This window comes from Panthera pardus, unplaced genomic scaffold (genome assembly GCF_024362965.1).
Source record: "Panthera pardus isolate Hobbes unplaced genomic scaffold, ASM2436296v1 HiC_scaffold_12, whole genome shotgun sequence".
NCBI classification, from domain to species: domain Eukaryota; kingdom Metazoa; phylum Chordata; class Mammalia; order Carnivora; family Felidae; genus Panthera; species Panthera pardus.
Genome location: NW_026526677.1, coordinates 19651600 through 19673956, shown reverse-complemented (window position 1 = coordinate 19673956; position 22357 = coordinate 19651600). Strand labels below are relative to the sequence as shown.

Sequence of the window (22357 nt, the reverse complement as noted above, 5' to 3'; positions counted from 1 at the left end):
ACTGCTATCTGTAGAATTCTTTCAAATGTCTTCCCTGTTATTTTCAATTGAGTCAGTCTTCCTTTTGATGTTTTCAGATTTTGCTTTCCCGTATTAATAACTATACTATCCCAGAAGAAGAAATTGGGTCTTTCTTATTTCATGCTATTAATAAGGTAAGTCACCTACTTTAGACATCTGAAATTTAAATGCTTAGTAATTGTAATTAAAAGTTAAACTGCATGCACTAAAAATCTGTCAGAACAAGTACTATATTCTTGCATTAACTGAGGTATGTTGGGTTTTTTCAGCCAAATGCTCCTGTCTGGCTGATACTTAATGAAGCTGGACTCTACTGGAGAGCAGTAGGAAACAGCACGTTTGCTATTGCTTGTCTTCAGAGGGCTTTGAATTTGGCTCCACTTCAGTACCAGGACATTCCTCTTGTGAACTTGGCCAACCTTTTGATTCACTATGGCCTCCATCTTGATGCCACTAAGCTGCTACTTCAAGCTTTGGCCATCAATAGCTCTGAGGTGAGGTTTTATGTTCGTAGCTCCATGTACTGTGTCGTGATAGCTCAAATTCAGAGCACGATTTGTATTTTTCCGGGGAGGGCATAAAAAAAAAAATCTCACATATTTTTCAGAGCAGAATTTGCATATTTTGAGATGGCATAAAACAGATTTTGTTTCATTTTATTTCTGATGTATTCATTTATTTTTTTGTACTGATTTGTCTTATTTTGTACAAATGTAGAATCATGCTAATTATATTTTTCTGTATCTTGCCATTACAGCAATATATCCCTGATATATTTTAGATGTATTAAATTTCTTTTTTCTTAATTTTAATTCCAGTGAAGTTAACATGCAGTGTTATATTAGCTGTACAATGTAGTGATTCAACAATTCCATACATCACCAGTGTTCATCACAAGTGCACTCCTTTTTTTTTTTTTTTAATGTTTATTTACTTATTTTGAGAGAGAGAGAGTGTGAGAGCATGAGCGAGCACAGGCCAGCATGGGGCAGAGAGATTGGGGAGTGGGGGAGAGCACATGCATACTTGTGAGAGCACAGGGGAGGGGCAGAGAGAGGGAGAGAATCTCAGGCTCCATGCTGTCAGTGCAGAGCCCCATGCAGGGTTCCATCTCCCTAACTGTGAGAACATGACCTGAGCCAAAATCCAGACTCGGGTGCTCAACCGAGTCACCCAGGCGCCCCTCAAGTATGCTTCTTAATCCCCATCATCTATTTCACCCATCATCCCCCTGCCCACCTCCCTTCTGGTAACCATCAGGTTGTTCTCTATAGTTAAGAGTCTGTTTCTCATTTGTCTCTCTCTCTCTCTCTTTTTTTTCTTTTGCCTGTTTGTTTTGTTCCTTAAATTTTACATTTGAGTTAAATCATATGGTATTTGTCTTTCTCTGTCTTATTTCACTTAGCATTATATCCTCTGTCTTCATCCATCTCATTGCAAATGGCAAGATTTCACCCTTTCTTATGACTGGTTAATATTTCATTGTGTATATACACCTCATTTTCTTTGTCCATTCATCAATCAATGGATATTTGGGCTGCTTCCATATCTTGGCTATTGTAAACATCAACATAGGGGTTCATATACCCCTTTGAATCCCTTTGAATTAGTGTTTTTTTTATTCTTTGGATAAATATCCAGTAGTGTGATTACTGGATCATAGGGTAAGGGCTTTTTTTTGGTTTTTGTTTTTTTAATGTTTTAAGGAACTTACTATTTTCCGCAGTGGTTGCACCAGTTTGCATTCCCACCAACAGTGTACAAGGGTTCCTTTTCTCCACATCCTTGCCAACACTTGATGTTTCTTGTGTTTTTCATTTTAGTCATTCTGATAAGTGTGAGGTGATACCTCATTGTGGTTTTGATTTGCATTTCCCTGATGATGAGTGAGGTTGAATATCTTTTCATGTGTCTGTTGCCCATCTGGATGTCTTCTTTGGAGAAATGTCTGTTCATGTCTTCTGCCCATTTTTTAACTGGATTATTTGTTTTTCGGGTGTTGAGTTGTATCAGTTCTTTAAATATTTTGAATACTAACCCTTTACCAGATATGTCATTTGCAAATATGTTAATTGTTTGTTAATTGTTTTGTTAATTGTTTCCTTCACTGTGCAGAAACTTTTTATTTTGAAGTAGTCCCAATAGTTTATCTTTGCTTTTACTTCCCTTGCCTCAGAGACATATCTCGAAAAATGTTGCTATGGCAGGTGTCAGAGAAATTGCTGCCTGTGCTCTCTTCTAGGAGTTTTATGGTTTCAGGTCTCACATTTAGGTCTTTAATCCATTTTGAGTTTATTTTTCTGTATGATTTAAGAAGGTGGTCCAATTTTATTATTTTGCATATACCTAACCAGTTTTCCCAATACCATTTGTTGAAGAAATATTGGATATTCTTCCCTGCTTTGTCAAATATTAACTGACCATACAATTGTGGGTTTATTCCTGGGTTTTCTAACCTGTTCCATTGTGTATCTCTTTTTGTGCCAATACCATACTGTTTGGATTAGTACAGCTTCGTAATATAATTTGAAGTCCAGAATTGTGATTCCTCTAGCTTTGCTTTGCTTTTTCAAAATTGCTCTGGCCATTTGGGGTCTTTTGTGGTTATATATTAATCTTAGGATTTTTCTAATTCTGCGAAAAATGCTGTTGGTGTTTTGATAAGGATTGCATTAAATGGGTAGATTGCTTTGAGTAGCATAGACATCTTAATAATATTTGCTGTACCAATTCATGACTATGGAATGTCTTTCCATTTCTTTTTGTCGTCTTCAGTTTCTTCCTTCAGTGTTTTATAGTTTTCAGAGTACAGGTCTTTCACCTCTTCAGTTAGGTTTATTCCTAAGTATCTTATTATTTTCGGTGCAACTGTAAATGGGGTTGTTTGCTTAATTTCTCTTTCTGCCGGTTCATTATAGTGTATAGAAGTGCCACAGATTTCTGCACATTGATTTTGTATACTACAGCTTTACTGAATTCATTTATCAGTTCTTGTTGTTTCTTGGTGGAGACTTTAGACTTTTTTATTTTTTTTTTTTTAATTTACATCCAAATTAGTTAGCTAGACTTTTCTATATATGGTATCACGTCATCTGCAGATAGTGAAAGTTTTACTTCTTCCATACTAGTTTGGATGCCCTTTATTTCTTTTTGTTGTCTGGCTGCTATGGCTAGAACATCTAGTACTATGTTGAATAAAAGTGGTGAGAGTGGACATCCTCATCTTGTTCCTAACATTAGAGGGGAAGCTCTGATTTTTCCCATTGAGTATTATGTTTCCTGTGGGTTTTTCATATATGGCCTTTATTATGTTGAGGTATGTTCCCTCTAAACCTACTTTGTTGAGGGCTCTGATTGTCAATGGATATTATACCTTGTCAAATGCTTTTTCTATGTTTATTGAATTGATCATATGGTTTTTATTCTTTCTCACTGATGTGATGTATCATATTGATTGACTTGCAAATACCGAACCACCCTTGCATCCCAGGAATAAATCTCACTTGATTGTGGTGAATGACTTTTTTAATGTATTGTTGGATTGAGTTTGCTGGTATTTTTTGTATCTATGTTCGTCAGAGATCTTGGCCTATAGTTGTCTTGTGTGTGTGTGTGTGTGTGTGTGTGTGTGTGTGTGTGTGTGATTTATTTTAAATGACTGAAATTTATAATTACGTGGTTAATTTACTTGTAAGAACTGATGTTTAAATAAGAATGATCTAGCTGCTGGGGCGCCTGGTGACTCAGCTAAGCGTCCAACTTCTGCTTAGGTCATGATCTCACCGTTCATGAGTTCAAGCCCAACGTGGAGCTCTGTGCTGACAGCTCAGAGCCTAAAGCCTGCTTAGGATTCTGTGTCTCCCTCTCTCTCTCTGTCCCTCCCCCACTCATGCTCTGTCTTTCTTGCCTTCAAAAATAAAAAACATTAAAAAAAATTTTTTTTAAAAGAATGATATAGCTACTAAAGATATACTGCTACTTTTTTGTCAATCTGAAACATCTGGTTCTTTTTTTATCCTTCTCATCACAGCATGCATGCTGCTTAATATTATACTGTTTTACAACTTTAGTTTATAGATGTCTTTTTACCAACTAAGCCAGAGCACAGTTTAAAGGTTGTATTGATAAGAATAGGTAAATGGATAATATTCATGCCCTGAACTTTCCACATGCAGGCCATGGAGTTAATCACTCCTGTGCAGTTAGTTACTTTTGTTCATAGTTTCTAAGATACTACTTCTTTTTCCATATTTTAACATCTCTGAAATAAGGATGCATGTTACAATTGATGACATCTTAGTTTGATAAAATACAGTTATAATAAATACATAGTTAAACTGCTTTTATACCCAGTGTTTAACTCTTTGTAAATTTTATATCCAAAGAAACTTTTAGAAGAAATGTGCCTGAGTGGTTTAAGTTTATCTGTGGTATTATTAGAACTAATTTTTTTTTGAGTATGAGAAGAAAGTATTGCCTGTTAAGAATTTCCTTTTAAATATACAAATTCGCAAGTGGATTTTAAGTGAGGGTTTACAATTGCTATACTATACAACAGGCCAAGTGCCAAAAAAGTATAGCAAATATTTATCAAATGTTTGCTGTGCGCCAGGTGCAGGTACAGTGAGAACAGATGCTATATAAAAGGGATGTGATGATTGGGCACCCAAAGGAAGGCTAACACAGTTGTATTCCCCCAATACTTGTTTTGCTTTCTACTGCCACCAGCTAAGGCAATCAGTATTCTTCTAAAGAAAAAAGAACTCCCTTAGAGATTAGTTGTGGTACTACAGTAATAATAAAAAGATAAATCAGTGGATCAGAGTAGATATCACAGAAATATACCTTAATCAGCACCCCACCCCCAAATGTCAACATTTGGAAATAATTCCTGTATTTCTTCTAACCAAATATTTCATAGTGTTGCAACACTATTGTACTGGTGATCGTTAAAGATTATTATATAAAAAAGTTTTAGTACTAGACAGTTTTTATTAGCCATCAATAATGACTCTATATGAATTTATATATCACAGCTTACTCCTCACTTGTTGGATATTTAGGTTCCACAGTGCATAGCTGTTATCAATAATAATTTTCTGCATAAGGCCTTTTCTGTATTCCAGATAATTTTCTTAGGAAAGATTGCTAGCAGTGGAATTACTAAGTCAATGAGAGAATGAATGTTATGATGGCTTTGATACAAAATGCCAAACATCTACCAAAAGATTTGGGCCAATATATATTGCCATAATCAAGGTTGGAAAATATTCATTTCCTGTGTATCGTCACTGAATTGGGCACATGAATTAACTGGTAACTTTTAATTGATTGCTTATTAGAGCCAGGCACCATAACAATCAATTGACATGTGATAACTCATTTAATCCTCAACAACAACCCTGTATGTACGATCTACCCATTTGATAGATAAACTCAAAAGGATTTACCAGAAGTCACAGAGCTTGGATTTGAACTCAGGGAGATTAGCCACAGAACTCATGCTCTTTAGCATGTATTGCCTCTGAGTAAACATTTGTAAAACAAGTTTACTTTAAAAATTTTCACTTCTATTTTGTAACATAAATTTCTTTATCCTTTAATTGTATTTTTGTTTTTGTTGTTTCCTAAAGATTTTATGTTTTTTAAGTAATCTCTACAGTCAGTGTGGGGCTCAAACCTACAACCCTGAGATCAAGAGTCACATGCTCCACTGAGTCAGCCAGGCACCCCTTTAATTGTATTTTTTTTAGATACTTTTCTTCTTTTTTTTTTTTTTTTTTTTTTTTTTAGTTTTTTTAAGTTTATTTAATGATTTTGAGAGAGAAAGAGAGACAGCATGAGCAGGGTAGCGACAGAGAGAGAGGGAGAGAGAGAGAGAATCCCAAGCAGGCTCTGCGTTGTCAGTGTAGAACCCCATGTAGGGCCTGGACCCACAAACCGTGAGATCATGACCCTAGCAGAAATCAAAAGTCAGACACTTGGGGCACATGAGTGGCTCAGTTGGTTAAGCATCCCACTTTGGTTCAGGTCACGTTCACATGGTTCATGAGTTCAAACCCCACGTCATCGGGCTCTGTGCTGACAGCTCAGAACCTGGAGCCTGCTTCGAATCCTGTCTCCCTCTCTCTCTGCCCCTCTTCTGCTCACGCTCTGTCTCTCTCTCAAAAATAATAAAAATAAAAAAATAAAAAAGAGATGCCATGCAGGTGCCCCAATTATATTTTTAAAGTAAAAGTTGTGTATGCATTTTGCTCATTTTCTTTTGATTTTTATTATTAGATTTAAGGTGTTTTCACAAGATGTGTGAAAACAAGTAGTTCTATTTTAGTTTTGCTATTACTTGTCTTCAAATAGTTGACTCTCGGGGCACCTGGGTAGCTCAGTTGGTTAAGTGTCCGACTTCAGCTCAGGTCATGATCTCTCGGTCTATGAGTTCGAGCCCCATGTCAGGCTCTGTGCTGACAGCTCAGAGTCTGGAGCCTGCTTTGGATCCTATGTCTCCCTCTCTCTCTGCCCCACTTCTGCTCATGCTTTGTCTCTTCATCTTTCAAAACTGAATAAATGCTAAAAAAAAAAAAAAAAATTATAAATAAATAAACAGTTAACTCTACAATATGCTAAAATATTTCCCTATGTTGTCTTCAAGACGATTTGTAGCTTTAGGTTTTACATTTAGGTTTGTAATCCATTTCAAGTTAAATTTTTTTTTGTACTGGGAGGTAGAGATCAAAGTTCATTCATCAGAGTTCGTATCACATAGATATCCAGTTGTTCTAGCACCATATCTTGATAACTCTATCATTTCCCGTTGAATCACCTATCACCTTTGCTCCGAACTGCAGACTTCTTTATCCGACAGCTTACTTGACATCTCCATGTGGATGTCTAAAACACACTTTAAAACTAAAGGCCCAAACTAAGCTCCTTAACATTGTTCCAATCTTTACTGCTCAGTCTTTCCCATTTCAGGAAACAGTAAAGCCTGTAGCTCAGGACAAAAGCTTGGAGCCGTCCTTCATACCTTTTTCTCTCTCAGGGTAATTAACCTTGCTAATATTTTCAAAATATTTCACTATTTATCATCATCTCCATTGCCAGGCTGTCTGATCCAAACCACCATTATCTTTTATCTGGATTATTTCATTAGCCTCCTAACAGTGTCTTTGCTTTTGGCCTTTCTCCCCTTACAGTCTCTTCACAATACAGCAACCAGTGAATCCTTATAAAAAGTCAGATGTTGTCATTTTGTCTGTTCAGATCTCTGCAGTGGCACTCCATATAACTCATAGTAAAAGACAAGAATTTATAATAGTGTAGAAGATCCTACATGACCTTATTACTTTTCTGACCTCATCCCCATGAAATCATTCCTTTGCTCATTCTGTTTTAACTACTTGGCCTGTCTGCAGTTCCTTGAGCATACTAGGCATGCTCCCACCTCAGTGCCTTTATACTTTATATTCTCTCTGGAATACTCCACCAAGATTCTTGAGAGCTTACTTCATCTCCTTAAAATCCTTTAAAATACTAACTTCTCAGTAAGTCTTTCCCTTACTACTCTATTAAAAATGGCACTCCACACCCCACTGTGGTCTACTTAATGTCTCTTCCCTGCTGTGCTCTTCTCCATCACATTTTTCTCATACTTGCGTGATACCCTCATGGTTTCGTGACACTTGACTATTAGGTCTTCTAAGGCAGTGACTTATGTTTCTTATTTTCTGCTGTATCCCCAGTGTCCAAAATAATGTCTAAAACATTAGTAAACACTCAGTAATTATTTTCTAGATGAAATGATGAAAATTCTTTTTTTTTTTTTTTTTACAAAATGTTAATTAGTTTATCTCAGTGTAAGATATTTGCACAACCATCATTCTGGTCATAGGAGTAGACATTTGTTTCCCTATGTAAAAATATAAAGACACTTTGAAATCTAAGTCTAAATTAGAAATCTAAGTCTAAATTTGAGTTTGTATCTGGATATGAACCATTAAGTAAGATTTTAAATGTAATCTGAGAGCTACTTTGATTATACCTCTGTAATCTGGAATATTTTATACATCTTGGCTTGGTTATAGTGAGACATTTTGGATGACCTTAACAGCCTGAATCAAAAGCAAGTAGTTGTATAAATCATAGGTATTGCTTTTCATAGGGGTATATTGCACAACTTGAGAACAAAACATTCTTAGATCTTTTAAAATATTTTTAATGATAAAGTAAGTGTAGAATAAATGGTTTGTACACAAGCAAATAGAAATTACCTGGCATTAGGTGTATTTCAACTGAAATGACCTAAACCGAATACTTTGGGTTGCTTATGAAAACAGTAACAACAAACATTTGAAAAATAGAATACAAAAACTATTTACAATAGCATCAAAATATCATATATCTAGAAATAAATTCAAAGGGAAGATGTATAAGGTTTCTATACCGGATTGTAAAACACTACTAAGAAAAAGAAGCCCTAAATAAGTGGAAAGAGACACTATGTTCATGGATGGGAAGATTCAGTATTGTTAAGATGTAAAATCTCTCCAGATTGATTTATAAATTCAATCCCAAGCTCCTGGCACTTAATGCATATGTATGCATAAATGGATAAGTTGATTCTAAAATCTATGCAGAAATGGATCTAGAATAGCCAAAATATTTGTGAGTGAGGGGGAGAAAAAACAGAGTTGGAAGACTTCTATGACTGGATTTCAAGACTTGCCGTAATTAAGTCAGTATGGTATTGGCCCAAGGATACTCAAATATATCAATGGAACACATTAAAAAATTTGAAATAGGCCCCTACATATATGGTCACCTGACATATGACAAAGGCACACTAGTAGTTTAGGGGGATGGGGGCACCTTTTGGTTTTCCAGTAAGTAGTGCTGGAATACTTACTTGGATATCCCTATGGGAAAAGGAATGAACCTTGACTCCTCTCTCACTTTGTACACAGAATTAAATTGAAGTGGATCATGCACCAAAATGTGAAAGATGAAACAATAAAGCTTCTTAATGAAAACATAAAAGAAGGTCTTCATGATGTTACAGTAGGCAAAGATTTTTAAAAGCACTAACTGAAAAAAGAAGCACAAACTGTAAAATACATATTTTTATAAATATGTAAATATTTTATAAATATGCATATATGCATAAATTGACTTCATTAAAATTAAGAAGTCCTGTTTATCAGAGATACCAGTAAGAGAATAAAAAGGCAAACCCCAGATTGGGAGAAGATACTTGCAATAAATATTTCCAATGAAGGACTCATATCTAGTGCACATATAAAGAACTCTTTCAAATTAGGAAGAAAAACACAGCCTACTTTTTTTTAATGGGGAAAACAACAGGCACTTCAGAAATGAGGAAATTCAAATGACCAATAAGCACATGAAAAAATATTCAACATCATTACTGATACAAGTTAAAAACCACATTGAGATGATACTTTATCATCTCACTAAACCAGCTAAATTTAAAAGACTGGGACAATACCAAGTCAGTAAATTCTCCTACTTGCCGGTAGGAATGTAAATTTGTACGTCTGCTTTAGAAAACTGTTTGTTTGTAGCCCATAAAACTAAATATATGCCTGCCTTAAGACCCACTGCAGAGTGTATAGCCAAGGAAAATTAGTACGTACGTCTGTCAAAAGATATTTGCAAGAATGTTCATAGTAGCTTTATTCATAATGGCCCCAAATTGGAAACAATCCAAATCTTATCAGAAGGAGAAGGGATAGGCAAACTATGTATATTCACATGGTAAATATTGCATATCAATTTTTTAAAAAAATAAACTGATAACCCAAAAAACACTCAGTTTCTTAAGCCTTTTTGATATTGTACTGACTGAAAGAATCTTCAAAAGGGTACAAGATTATATACACATAAAAGGGGAATATGCTGTTTGGTTCCATTTATATGAAGTTTAAGAACAGGCAGAGCTAATCTATGGTGATAGAACATCACCACAGTAGTTACCTCTAGGATTAGGGTTGGGTTGCCTAAGGGAATCTTTTTTATCTTAAGTGTATTTATTTATTTTGAGGGGGGGAGGGGCAGAGAGAGAAGGAGGGAGAAAGAATCCCAAACAAGGCTCCACACTGTCAGCACTATCACTCGGGGCTTGAACTCACAAACTGTGAGATCATGACCTGAGCTGAAATCAAGATGGATGCTTAACCGACTGAGCCACCCAGGTGCCCCTTCCCAAGGGAATCTTTTGAGGTATTAGAAACATTGTAAATGTTTTATATCTTGAGATGAGTGCTGGTTACAGGGATATATATGCATATAAAAATTCATTGAACTGTACACTTAAGACTAGTATATATTACACTATGTATTTTTTATCGTAGTAAAAAGGTAAAAAATAAATTTACATTTGTTACAGTGTAGATTTGACTGGTGTAATTAAAATAGGTAGTTAGCCATTAACTTTTATGGGATAACCTAAAAGAAGCTAAAAGACATATACTGTGAAAGTTTTATAACTCTCAGAAAATATTAATTCACTAACATTTAAAAAATTTTTTTTTTTGTCTTTTCAGCCCCTGACCTTTTTGAGCCTGGGAAATGCTTACCTTGCTCTGAAGAATATCAGTGGGGCACTTGAGGCCTTTAGACAGGCTTTGAAATTAACTACCAAATGCCCAGAATGTGAAAACAGCCTGAAGCTGATTCGCTGTATGCAGTTTTATCCTTTTCTGTACAACATCACCTCTTCTGTTTGCAGTGGTAAGCAGCTTATATTAAGTGCCGACAAAATGATGAACACAACCAGGGTTCCTATTCTGATCAGCAGAACACAAAATGATTTTCTCGGTTTTTCCCAAGGATTTTATGTAACTAGTATATTCTGTATACATAGGAAAGAAGTCAATTCATTCCTTACTAGATAGAGCCTTGGGGTAATTCCCAGAACCCTAGATGAGAAAGGCCAGCTAAAGTATATTTGACTAAAATTGATAGACTTCTCTCCACAAAATCTATGATTTTTTTAATGATCGATATTAATGGTAAAGGGTACATTTTCTGTCCATAAAGACGATCTGCAATACAGTTTAAGTGGTTTTTCTGTCTTCTTTCACTGAAATACACCCCCTTGCCTTCCAGTGAAAGGGATCCAGATCTTGACTGCGCCTCTAAAGCAGTCACGTGACATTAATTGGTATCTTCTTGCATTCTTCCCCTTTCTCACACAGCCACCAAAATATATGCATGTGCATAAGTGTGTCCACCTGGGTAATGGTTTGAGTTAATATCTGAACTACTGTAAATTCATTAGTTAGAACTCCCTAAGAGTTCGATTATGTTTACTTACTTATTTAACTTTCACTTCAAGAAAAAAGAGTTTGACTTGAATTATGAGGGGTGAGGTTTATATACATATGGATCCTCAGAACCTCACTGTTGTAGAACACACAGTGGGTGCTTTGTCAATGTTGAAATTAGATCATAATATTCAAGCAGAGGGCTATCAGTCCATCACCTTCACCTAAGGAAAAAAAAATCCCTAATGCTCACTTGGTTAAGTGATTTATCTAAAAGACATCAACAATTTACCGGTAGATTTAGCACTTCAAACTGGTTTTCCAGATTCACCTGTACGAGACTGCCTTAGGATTTTAATGAAATGACAGGCAGTAAGTTGTATTTACATTTTTAAGTATCAGAAGCCAGTTTTTTATTTTTATTTATTTATTTTTAATCTGGTTGCTTTTTTATTTTATTTATTTATTTATTTTTTAAATATATGAAATTTATTGTCAGATTGGTTTCCATACAACACCCAGTGCTCATCCCAAAAGGTGCCCTCCTCAATACCCATCACCCACCCTCCCCTCCCTCCCACCCCCCATCAGCCCTCAGTTTGTTCTCATTTTTTAAGAGTCTCTCATGCTTTGGCTCTCTCCCACTCTAACCTCTCTTTTTAGAAGCCAGTTTTTTAGTGAAGAAACCAAAAATCTCGCAGCTCCATAACTCCATAGCTCAGCTGTGGCTCAGTACTGAGCACAGTGTAAACTGGAGTTCTTGCATGAAGGCTGAAGGCCTAAGACAGCGTTGACGGTGCAGCAGTGGAGGGACCCGTGCCAGAGTCCTACAGATTCATGTGTGAGCCCTAACTCTTCCATTACTCTGTTTCTCATCCCAGCAAAGTAACTTGTGTCCTCATGTGTAAAATGAAAGGCGAAATCTGTCTCATAGACTTGTTGGTAGGATTAAATAAGACCCTTATCACATAATAGGTGTTGGGTAAAAGTGAGCCATGAGAAATTCATAATAAATACAGAATATTCAGACCTTAATGGATCTTACGGGTCTTACTTAATCATAGAAAACATGTTGTGGACTTTTAAATTCCTTAGATTACTAACAACAGCCTTGTAAACAGAATTTCACTTTTTTCAGTGAGCTGCTTTTACTAATAGTCTCTCTCTCTCTCTCTTTTTTCCCCTGCTATCATCTCCCTCACGTCTCTTGACTTCTTTGTTATCAGAAAGAAGAATCAGAAAGAAGGCTTTTCTAAAAAGCCTTTTCCTTAGTATTAGTTTTACATGCTTTTGCTTAGGATTTTAGTTTGTTGAAATTTATTATTATTTTATGTCACTCATGTCAAGAAAGGAAATTCCATTGTCTGGAGGTTTTTCCCCAGAGTATAACTTCAACTAGCCCAGGAAACTAATAACCTGAAACAAATCTACAAAGTTGTAGTATCATAGTATTTAGTAGTCCAGATATCCCGCAAATGTTACTAGATCCAATACAATAAAAGTTCTTTCAGAGAGAGCTCACTAATAAAAACATTTTTTTTTTTTTTTAGTTTAGCCCGTTACATTGTGATTAGTTATCTTAGAAGAGAATCTGCCATCTAGTAACACCTCCATAAATAGTGGTACCCCTGATGAAATGTATGCTATAGCATTTTCTAAGTTTAAAACCTCATGGATAATACTGACTTCATTCAGTATTGATTTTTTTTTGACAGTGTTTTTGCATTGCTTGTTTCCACAGTAACAAGTAATGCTTTGCTGAGTTCCAGCTTTGAAAGTCTGAAACTTCATAGAAACAAATATCTCTTACAGATACCATGAATTTCTTATATTTGAAAACCCAAACAGTTTCTCCTCCTGTAGCTATCTCTGAGCTTTACTAAATGGTTGATGAAAAATAGAGAAAAACCTCTGAATAATGATTAGCATTTCTGTACCTTCACATGATTGTCTACCTTTGGCTTTTTCTTTTTTGCAATATTGAAATAAGCTTCGTAAGTTATCTTTACTTGCCTGCCATGTTATCTGTCTGAGGTTTTTATTATGACGATACGAAGTTTTCAAGATACCAACAAAGCTTATGATTCTTTTTCCATATAATAATCAAGGAATTCATATTGGTTTTTATTAGAGAAGAACTTAAGCTGCCCTTCCCCACCCCTTCCCCAGCCTAAGTCATTCTCTTAGGAAGGTCTGTTTGAAAGCTACCATTTTTGAAAACTCTGAGATAAGCTTTTCAAGACCAAAAATTGTTAAACTCTTAGAAAACCTATCTTAAATACTTTTTCTGGCCACTGTTAATCTTCGACAAATTATTTTCTTTACAAATACATATTGGTAACTATTTTTATAGCAGCTATAATATAGTATAATCTCTTGGGTAGTATGAACTTAATGGTAAAATTGTAGGCAGTGTGTTAGTATGAGTAAGTATTTTATTGCTTTCAATATGTAATCATGGAATTTTTCACACAGATTTTCAGTTTATGTTTCTTGGAATGTCTGCACAGGTATTGTATTCTGGTACCTCTCAGTACCAATTAGTTCAGTTTAAAAAATACATAATCACTATGCTTACAAAAGTTTTTGACTTGTGAAGGATACATCAGTGCTTAATTACTTATCTGACATTTTTCCCAAACTTTTATTAATCTGGAAATCATTTTATTGACTGCCGTGTGTTAGGTGTGTATGTTCTTATATAGAAAGTGCTTGACATCATCTCTCTCTGTCTCTCTTTCTCTCTCTCTCTCTCTCTCTCTGTCTCTCCCTCCTTTGAATAGCATTTAATAAATTCTTGTCTTTTATAGGTAGTTTTATATTACCACCCCAATGTCAAGAATGCTGGGAAGGAAAACTTAATAGATTGCTTTATACATTGTTTGCACTCGAGTTGACTGTTACAAGAGAAGCTAGTGCTTTCAGTTTTGATTAAGCACTTATCTTGGCAGTTTTGAAATACATACTCTTTTACCATATTTTATTGGTTTGTTATTTTACAATCTGATTTAAACGTAGAACTGAGTAAGTAGAACTGAGTGTGCCGCTTCAGCAAGCCCATTCTTAAATAACAACATACTTGGCCCTTTTTAAAGTAAAATGGAATCTGTTAAGTAAACTTCCAGTGCTTTTGAGTATAAGTAAGTTCTTTTCAGTGCTCAACATTAAACAAAAGGACTTTTCTTTTTAATTGGAAAAAATAAAAGTCTCACAAAGAATGAAACCTCATGAAGTAATAATGATTATCTTCTGTAAGGACTAAAAATGGAAAATAAGTTTCAGTAACCATCTAAACAGAATAATTAAATATTAAATCTGAAGAGAAGTCCAGAAATACATGTAGTGGATTTTCCAAGCATTCATTACTCCATAATATTTTCTAAATGCTATTTCCTTCAACTTCACTAATTTGCAAATCAAAAAGCTACATGTAGTGAAGATATTTTCTACTTAAGCAGTCTAGATTGTTTTATTATTATGTCTCTGATATGCATAGTTTTATTTTTAGTGTATCTCATCCAGTATTATTTTACTTTTATTAGAAAACCTAAGACCAATTGTAGGTCATATATATTAGACTTCATTTACATCAGATGCCTACAGGTATGCCACTGACAGTGGCATTGATATTTGCTGAATAAAATTAAGCACCTAACCCAGGACTTCTCTGGTCTTGTCTTAATTCACTGAGACACATGTCCATTTAAAAATATTGACCACCCCCCCCCAAAAAAAATATTGACCCAGATCTTTAGAAATGATGGGTAAACGTTATACGTAGAACTCAGACTTAATGTCTAGGTATGCTTAAAATTTTATGCATGTTTTTCTTTAATATGTATTTGAAAGCTTTCACCTACAGACAAAAATAATAAAAGAATTTCCAAATCATGTACATGAGCCTTAATATCTGTTGCAGTGTGCAGAAGGATTATCCTGCGTCATCACAGTGTTTCTGTATTTATAGTTATCTATTTACCTAAATCATAGCTCCTTTTATAATTAGTTTCATTACCTGTGGTTTTAATCTGTGTTCTTCAACCTAAATTTCTGTAGATTTATAACTTGTAGCTTAAAGCAATCTTACCTGGAGTTCAGATTTTGAAGAAAAAGAAATCTTGGACTTTGCTGCCCTCCTGTGGACTATCCAGCATATGCTACCTGCAGTTAGGGACTTTTGTTTTATGACATTCTTCCTAAAAGTTAATGAAGATGTCGGCTTAAAAAAAAAAAAAAAAAAAAGATACATTCATAAAGATCCGGTTTTTTATACCTTTTTGAATATGCTACTAGTTAGCTTCCCTCCATTTATTCCTGTAAGAAGAATTAAAACTTTGGTTAATTTACTACAGGTCTCGAAATCCTAAAATTTCAAGCATATTGTGCCAACGAGCCAAATGTAACTCTTGATAATGTAATCTGTCTAGATTTTGTATTTCTTTATTAAAAAGGGCTTTAATTATGTGGCTAACAAATAATCCTTTGACAAATATCTATGTGGTAGAGGGGGGAATAAGGAGAATCCTCTTTTTATGAATCTAGAAGCAAAGATCATGGGTTACTCAGTTCAAGTGTCACTCAGTGGTACAGCTAAGACTGAAATCTGAGTCCTCTGCCTTCCAAGGCCAGTGTGGTTCCTGTGCACAGTTCTCTTACTCCAACAAGTATAATTTATCCCACTGCTGTGATTGAAATCATTCATATTTATAAATTCCTGAGACATTTTTATGAAAATGGTATATTCACCATACTTTTTATGTCATCACTCAAAAGAGATACCTACATCCCTGTATAAAATCTGAATCTGAACTAGATTATGAGGCAGTCCTAACCCTAAAAGCACACCTGAAACGGTCCCTTTCAGTTTAGCGCCTTTGTCTTTTCCGAATTTTGCATGATTAGATTGCCACGTGGCCTTGGGTTGCACACAGATCTGGTGGCTGTACTTGCATTATTATCTCAGTAGGTAATATTTATCTTTTGGGATTCCCAGCATTTAGCTTTCATGAACAAAATGGTTACCTTGGGTTTTCATAAGAACTTAGGACAGTAGGTCAAATTCTGATAACCAGTGGTTTTACACTTCAGCCTCCAAAAGACATTGAATATGTGTATACATATTTTAATACTTTTTGGTTTTTTGATGTGAACTTTTCTACATGCAAAAAAGCATTACTTTTCTTTTGAGGAATGAGCCTATTGGTCCCTGCTTACGATCTTCCACAACTACCCTCCAGTTAGTACAGATTGTTAGTCTGGCCAAATAATATTTAAGAAAAAATGAAATTTAATGGTGGATATAACCTTCTAAAGCATCAGAATGTTTTCTTTTAACTAAAGGAAACGGAGTGTGGCTTAGTTATTCATCCATTCAACTAATACCTCTCATGTGCCAGGCATTAGTCTAGGAACTGGAAACCAAACAGAAGAAAAATTCTGTTTTATGGAGCTTCGTTTTAGTGGAGAGAAACAGAGAGCAGATGATAAATATAATAAAGTATTTAGTATGTTAGAAGATAGTGCTAAGGGGGCGCCTGGGTGGCTCAGTCGGTTAGGCGGCCGACTTTGGCTCAGGTCATGATCTCACGGTCCGTGAGTTCTAGCCCCGCGTCGGGCTCTGTGCTGACAGCTCAGAGCCTGGAGCCTGCTTCATATTCTGTGTCTCCCTCTCTCTGACCCTCCTCTGTTCATACTCTGTCTCTCCCTGTCTCGAAAATAAATAAACGTTAAAAAAAATTAAAAAAAAAAAAAAAAAGAAGAAGATAGTGCTAAGGGGAAAATAGATGAAGAGGTTGGGTGAGATTCAAACTGTGTTTAAAGAGGCCCCACTGAGGAAGTGCCAGTTGAGCAAAGACTTGAAGGAGGTAAGGATTTAGGCCATGCAGGCATACAGCATAAGAGCATGTCAGCCAGAGAGAATAGTTGTTCTAACAGCTTTTGCAAGGAACAGCAAGAAGGCCTCTGTGGTTGCACTCGCTTGTAAGAGATGAAAGCTGAGATGAGTGGGAGGAGGAAAGAGCCATATCTTTACTGCCTTGCAGACCATTCTAATAATTTGGGCTCTTACTCTAAGAGAAAGATGTATGATTTGGAAGATTTTGAGCAGAAAAGAAGAACGATCTGATTTACATATCAACAGTTTTCCTCAGGCTGCTCTATCGGAAATAGATTGTAGTAAGGTAAGGGCAGAAACCGGGAGACCCATTAGGATACTGTTGCAAAAATATAGGTGAAAGAGAATATTGGCTTGAACCAGCCAGGTGAGGTGGGAGGAGAAGGTGAGAAGCCATCATTGTATTGGGGATACATTTTTGAAGATAGAACTAACAAGACACCACCAGAGGCAAGGTAGGAAATGAAGGACAGAGAGGTCATGTATAACTCCTAAATTTGGGACCTAAGCAACTGGTGCTATTTTTAATGAGATTTGTAATCACCATTGGTGCTGTTTAATAAGATAGTAAAATCTGAGAAGGAGCAGGTTTAGGGAGAAAAATAAGTTTGGTTTTGTGAATGTTAAGTTTGCGCTGCTTATTAAATGTTTAAATGCAAGTATTAGGCAGGCAATTAGATATATGAGTGTCATGATGGTCAGGGAAGAGGCCCAGGCTAGAGATGCTAATCTGTGAGCATGGGCTTATGAGTGGTTTTTTAAGTCTTGAGCATGGACGAAGTCACCTCAGTGGTTAGTATAAAAAGGAAAGTAGGTCAGCAATTAATTACTAGGGCATTCTAGTACACATTAAGAGGTTGAGAAGAGAAAGAAAAATAAGGAAACAGCCAGCTAGACAGTAGGAATATCGGGCAAGTATTTTGTCCCAGAAACAAAGAAAGTGTTTTGAGAAGTGATAGATTGTATCATTATTGCTGCACCACACGGTTGCATCCTAAGAGGCTGAGTTGGATGAGGACAGCGAATAAATTGTTCGATTTAGGAACATGGAAGTCGCTGGCAGTTTCTAAAAGTTTGTATGAAATGGGTTGTGAAGGAGGTGAGGAAGTGGAGATGGCTAGCAACTCTTCCAAGGAGTTTCGCTGTAGTCAGGAGCAGAAAAATGGGATGGTAGTTAGAGAGGGATGTGGGATTAAAGATAAATTCGGTTTGGATTTTGTTCTAAAAATAGAAAAATTTGCAGTATGTTTGCATAGGACCGATCTAGTAAAAAAGGAGAAATTAAAGATGCAAAAAAGAGAAACTAACTGTAGAAGCAAAGTTCTTGAATAGATGGCGGGGAGGGGTGTGGAATCCAAGGCACAAAAGTAGGGTAGGAATGGTCTTTAGATAGGAGCAGGGACAATATATAGGTATCGAAGTGGGACTTTTGATTACTTCTCAGTGAAACGAGAGGCTAGTTGTGAGATCAGAGTGAAGAGAGGCAGAGGGTGTTGGAGACAATGTTGAGACAGGAAAGGGTGAAAACAGTAGACTCAGGATGTGGGTTGACAGGGAGATTTCTAACTTTGGTAACTGCCTAAATGTCAGTATCATTAATTAAGAGAGAGAATATGGGAAAGACATAATTTATGCATTGATGTAAAGCTGGAAAATAAGTTGTGATAGACCTCAGAGAGAATATGCAAGGTGAGAAGAAAAGACCAGAATGGAATCTTAGAAAATACTAGTATTTAAGGAGCAGAGCCAGTGAAGGAATAGAATGGTATTGGGAAACCAAGGGGAAGCTAGGTCCTGAAGGTCAGAAGAACAGAGGGTTTGAGAAGAAGAAATCAATAGTACCCTGTTCCGTATTGGTTCCCAAAGTATGGTACAGATATCACGAGAGGTGCGTAAGCTTTCAAGTGGTACTTAGGTTAACATTTTTTAATAATTTTAATGTTTATGGTTAATTCTAATGGGCATTAATATATCACTAGCACATCAAACCTGTGATTTATGAAAAGCGGTACTAATTTACCCTTTTAACATAATGTAAGATTAACCAGCAAAGCCATTTAAAGGAGAACGTCACATAAATAATCATAGTGGTACCTACGGGAAAATCATGACTGTAGTTGGCAAATGAACAGTGTGGACGCTCTGGCTTTAACAGTGTAGAAAGTCATTGGTGACTTCATTTTATCAAAAGTATTTTCTGTAAAATGGGGAGGTACCTACACTAAAACAACAAGAATAAATCTTAGGATAACAGAAGTGTTAAAATGAGCTCTGTATGTATAGTTGAACTACGTTTGAAGCTATTGGCATAGTTTCTAAACTAAAGCTCATGTTTCAGCTGTCATTCAGTGACTAAAATATCTTTAAAGCAAATAGATAATGATATCAAGAAACATATTAATGATAGGATACAAATAAGGAAGATTTTTTTTAACTCACCTTTTAGAAATATGAAAATGTCACTATGTTTGAAATAAAATAGAAAATTTGGTGAGTGAAGAAAGAGGATATTTATCAGGAGGATATTCTAAGCCTCAGGATCTAGTACACAAGAGCAAGTAGTTTTATTCTCTGTCAATGGACTGTTGCAACTGTATCACTATAGTCTTGGCTGTGATGCTCCAGATGGACTGAGACCAAGGGTAGCAAGTGACTGTCACTATAGACATTTCAGTAGCACTTCTTGAAGTCCTCTAGGATGGGATGGCACTGGATGTTGTTGTTACTCAGTTATGGAATACTTTTCTTCATTAATCTAAAAATAAATTTATAGTCTCTCGGAATTACAGAGCTTAACGCTTAAGGTGTGCAAATGGTCCTCGCCAGTATTAGGGTTACTATCTTGAGTCTCCGAAAGGAAGTCAGTTATGTTTTTAGGCACTAAACTAAGTTTAAATCACAGTTCTGCTTCCTTTCTGCTCTGAAGGTAGTATGAGGATACCTACTGGATGACATCATCAATCATATTTCGTGATCACTTATCTACAGATAGGGTTGGAAAGTTATGTTTAGACATCTTTCTTTGTATGTAGGCTCTATTCTGCATCAGGAGCCTACTGTGATTCCCTACACTCATAGCATTGTAGACAAAGTGATTGTACACCAACAAGAAACTGTGAAGGGTGAACAAGGTGGGGTCTGTTTATGGGGCACCTGGGTGGCTTGGTCAGTTAAACATCTGACTTTGGCTCAGGTCATGATCTCGCGGTTCACGGGGTCGAGCCCTGTGTCGGACTCTGTGCTGGCAGCTCAGAGCCTGGAGCCTACTTTGAATTCTGTGTCTCCCTCTCTCTCTGTCTCTCCCCTGCTCATGCTCCATCTCTCTCTGTCTCCCCAAAACAAATAAACATTAAACAAATTTTTTTTAAAAAGATGGGGTCTGTTTTATCTAGCTCTCATTAACTATTCAACAAGATACTTTTGGTATGGTTTGTCACTGCAGTTGTACATCAGCCTCCTGAAAGGAACTGCAGGTGGCTAACTCTAGTTGTATGGACTTTGTGTGTAGTGAGTTAGGCAAGTTCATTGGCTGTTGCCCTTTTATTTATTTATTTATTTTTATGTTTATTTATTTTGAGAGAGAGAGACAGAGCATGAATGGGGGTGGAGCAGAGAGAGGGAGAGAGAGAATCCCAAGCAGGCCCTGTGCTGTCAGTGCAAAGCCCAATGTAGGGCTCAATCTCATGAACTGATGGGAGATCATGACCTGAGCCAAAATCAAGAGTTGGATGCTTAACTGACTGAACCACCCATGCGCCCCTCTTCCTTTTTAAATCTTCAACTTCTATTCATTGTTGCCGATGCTTTCAGAGATATTTTGACTTATGTTAAGTTTTGCCATTTCTTTTAACAAGCCTTTGCATGACTCTTCCCCGTTCAAAAAGATTATTCTAATTGCAGAACTCATACACACGCATACACACATGCACACGCATACACACACACACACACACACACACACACACACACACACACACACACGAAGTCCATTCTACATTGGTAGAACGAGCTCTTTTTTTTTAAGTGATTTGTGCCTAGGTAAGTTCTTTAGTGCACTGTGAGCCAACTAGTTGAAATGAACTCCCAGTTTTGAAATTTTTGTTTAACACAGTGAGCACTGAGTCTTTAAACCCTTTTACAAATATGATCATTGAATGAGTTCTACTCAGTTTCATGGCCTGATTGAAATAAAGCAGTTGAGCCTGATAATCACTAGGAAAAGAACATTAGTTTTAACATGCATAACTGAGAATATGTGGCATATATCTGTGAATGTGGAATGCTAGCTTGGGGTTTTTTCCCCCTTTTTTCTTTCAGTGTTGTTATTACTAGTAGTCAAATGTTCTTCCTACTAAATTACTGTGCTCTTTGACCAAGAACATTTCAGTAATCTGTTACTTTTTCTTAACCACCAAGGTTTATTTGGTGGTTTATCTTGAAAATGTAGGAGAAATTTAAATCAAATTTCATAGCTGCTGAAAAGAGCACAGCTTTGGATTTGTTTTTTCTCACTTAGTTGCTTTTTATAACAACGAAGCCTAAATTTGCTGACCTCAAAGCAATTTAAACCTCTTTGGCTACCAGGCATTGCTTAATAATCCAGTCAGATCACAGATATCCAAAGTGATTATTATAAAAAATAACAAGCGTATCAAATTTCAGGAAAAAGGGCTGGAAGTCAGTAGCAATTGATAGAGTACCCACTGTTGATCAAACGTTCTGCTTCCTGCTGCACCTATAATAACATAGCCATGTTTCCCTTGACAGTGTGAAATATAGCTAGGGAAAAACCTAACATGAACAACAACAACAACAACAAACAATTCACCACTTCTCTGACTGCCTAAAAAGCATAAATGCTAAAAGTTGGGAGAGAGTAAGGTCTTAGAAGTGATGTTTTCAGGAGCAAAGTGGCCACCGAAGTGAATGCCTCCAGGTAACTGACTTGCATTTGGTGACATAAAACAAAAGGAAACAGTATAATGCCACCATTTATTTCTCTTAGCTTTTTTACTTGATTTAGTGCACTGGCTATATGTACTTACATATATGCTCAAATCAGACTGCTTGTTTTAATCCCATACATATGAAGTGAGGTTTGCATCTAGGGAAGTGAACCTTGAAGTGAAGTCAGTCATCTAGGGAACTTTGTTTCTGAAAT

At 36.1% G+C, this 22357-nt stretch overlaps 1 protein-coding gene across 4 annotated transcripts in view; it reads left to right on the top strand.

Moving 5' to 3' along the window:
* The window catches only part of TTC17 (tetratricopeptide repeat domain 17), a 125075-nt gene that overhangs the window by 42730 nt on the left and 59988 nt on the right, over nt 1–22357 (top strand). For all 4 annotated transcript variants that reach the window (XM_053899821.1, XM_053899820.1, XM_019470159.2 and 1 more), the window contains 3 exons: nt 78–155; nt 291–515; nt 10581–10767. In XM_053899821.1, coding sequence (XP_053755796.1) covers nt 78–155; nt 291–515; nt 10581–10767 — 490 coding nt within the window. The remainder of the gene's footprint in view (nt 1–77; nt 156–290; nt 516–10580; nt 10768–22357) is intronic.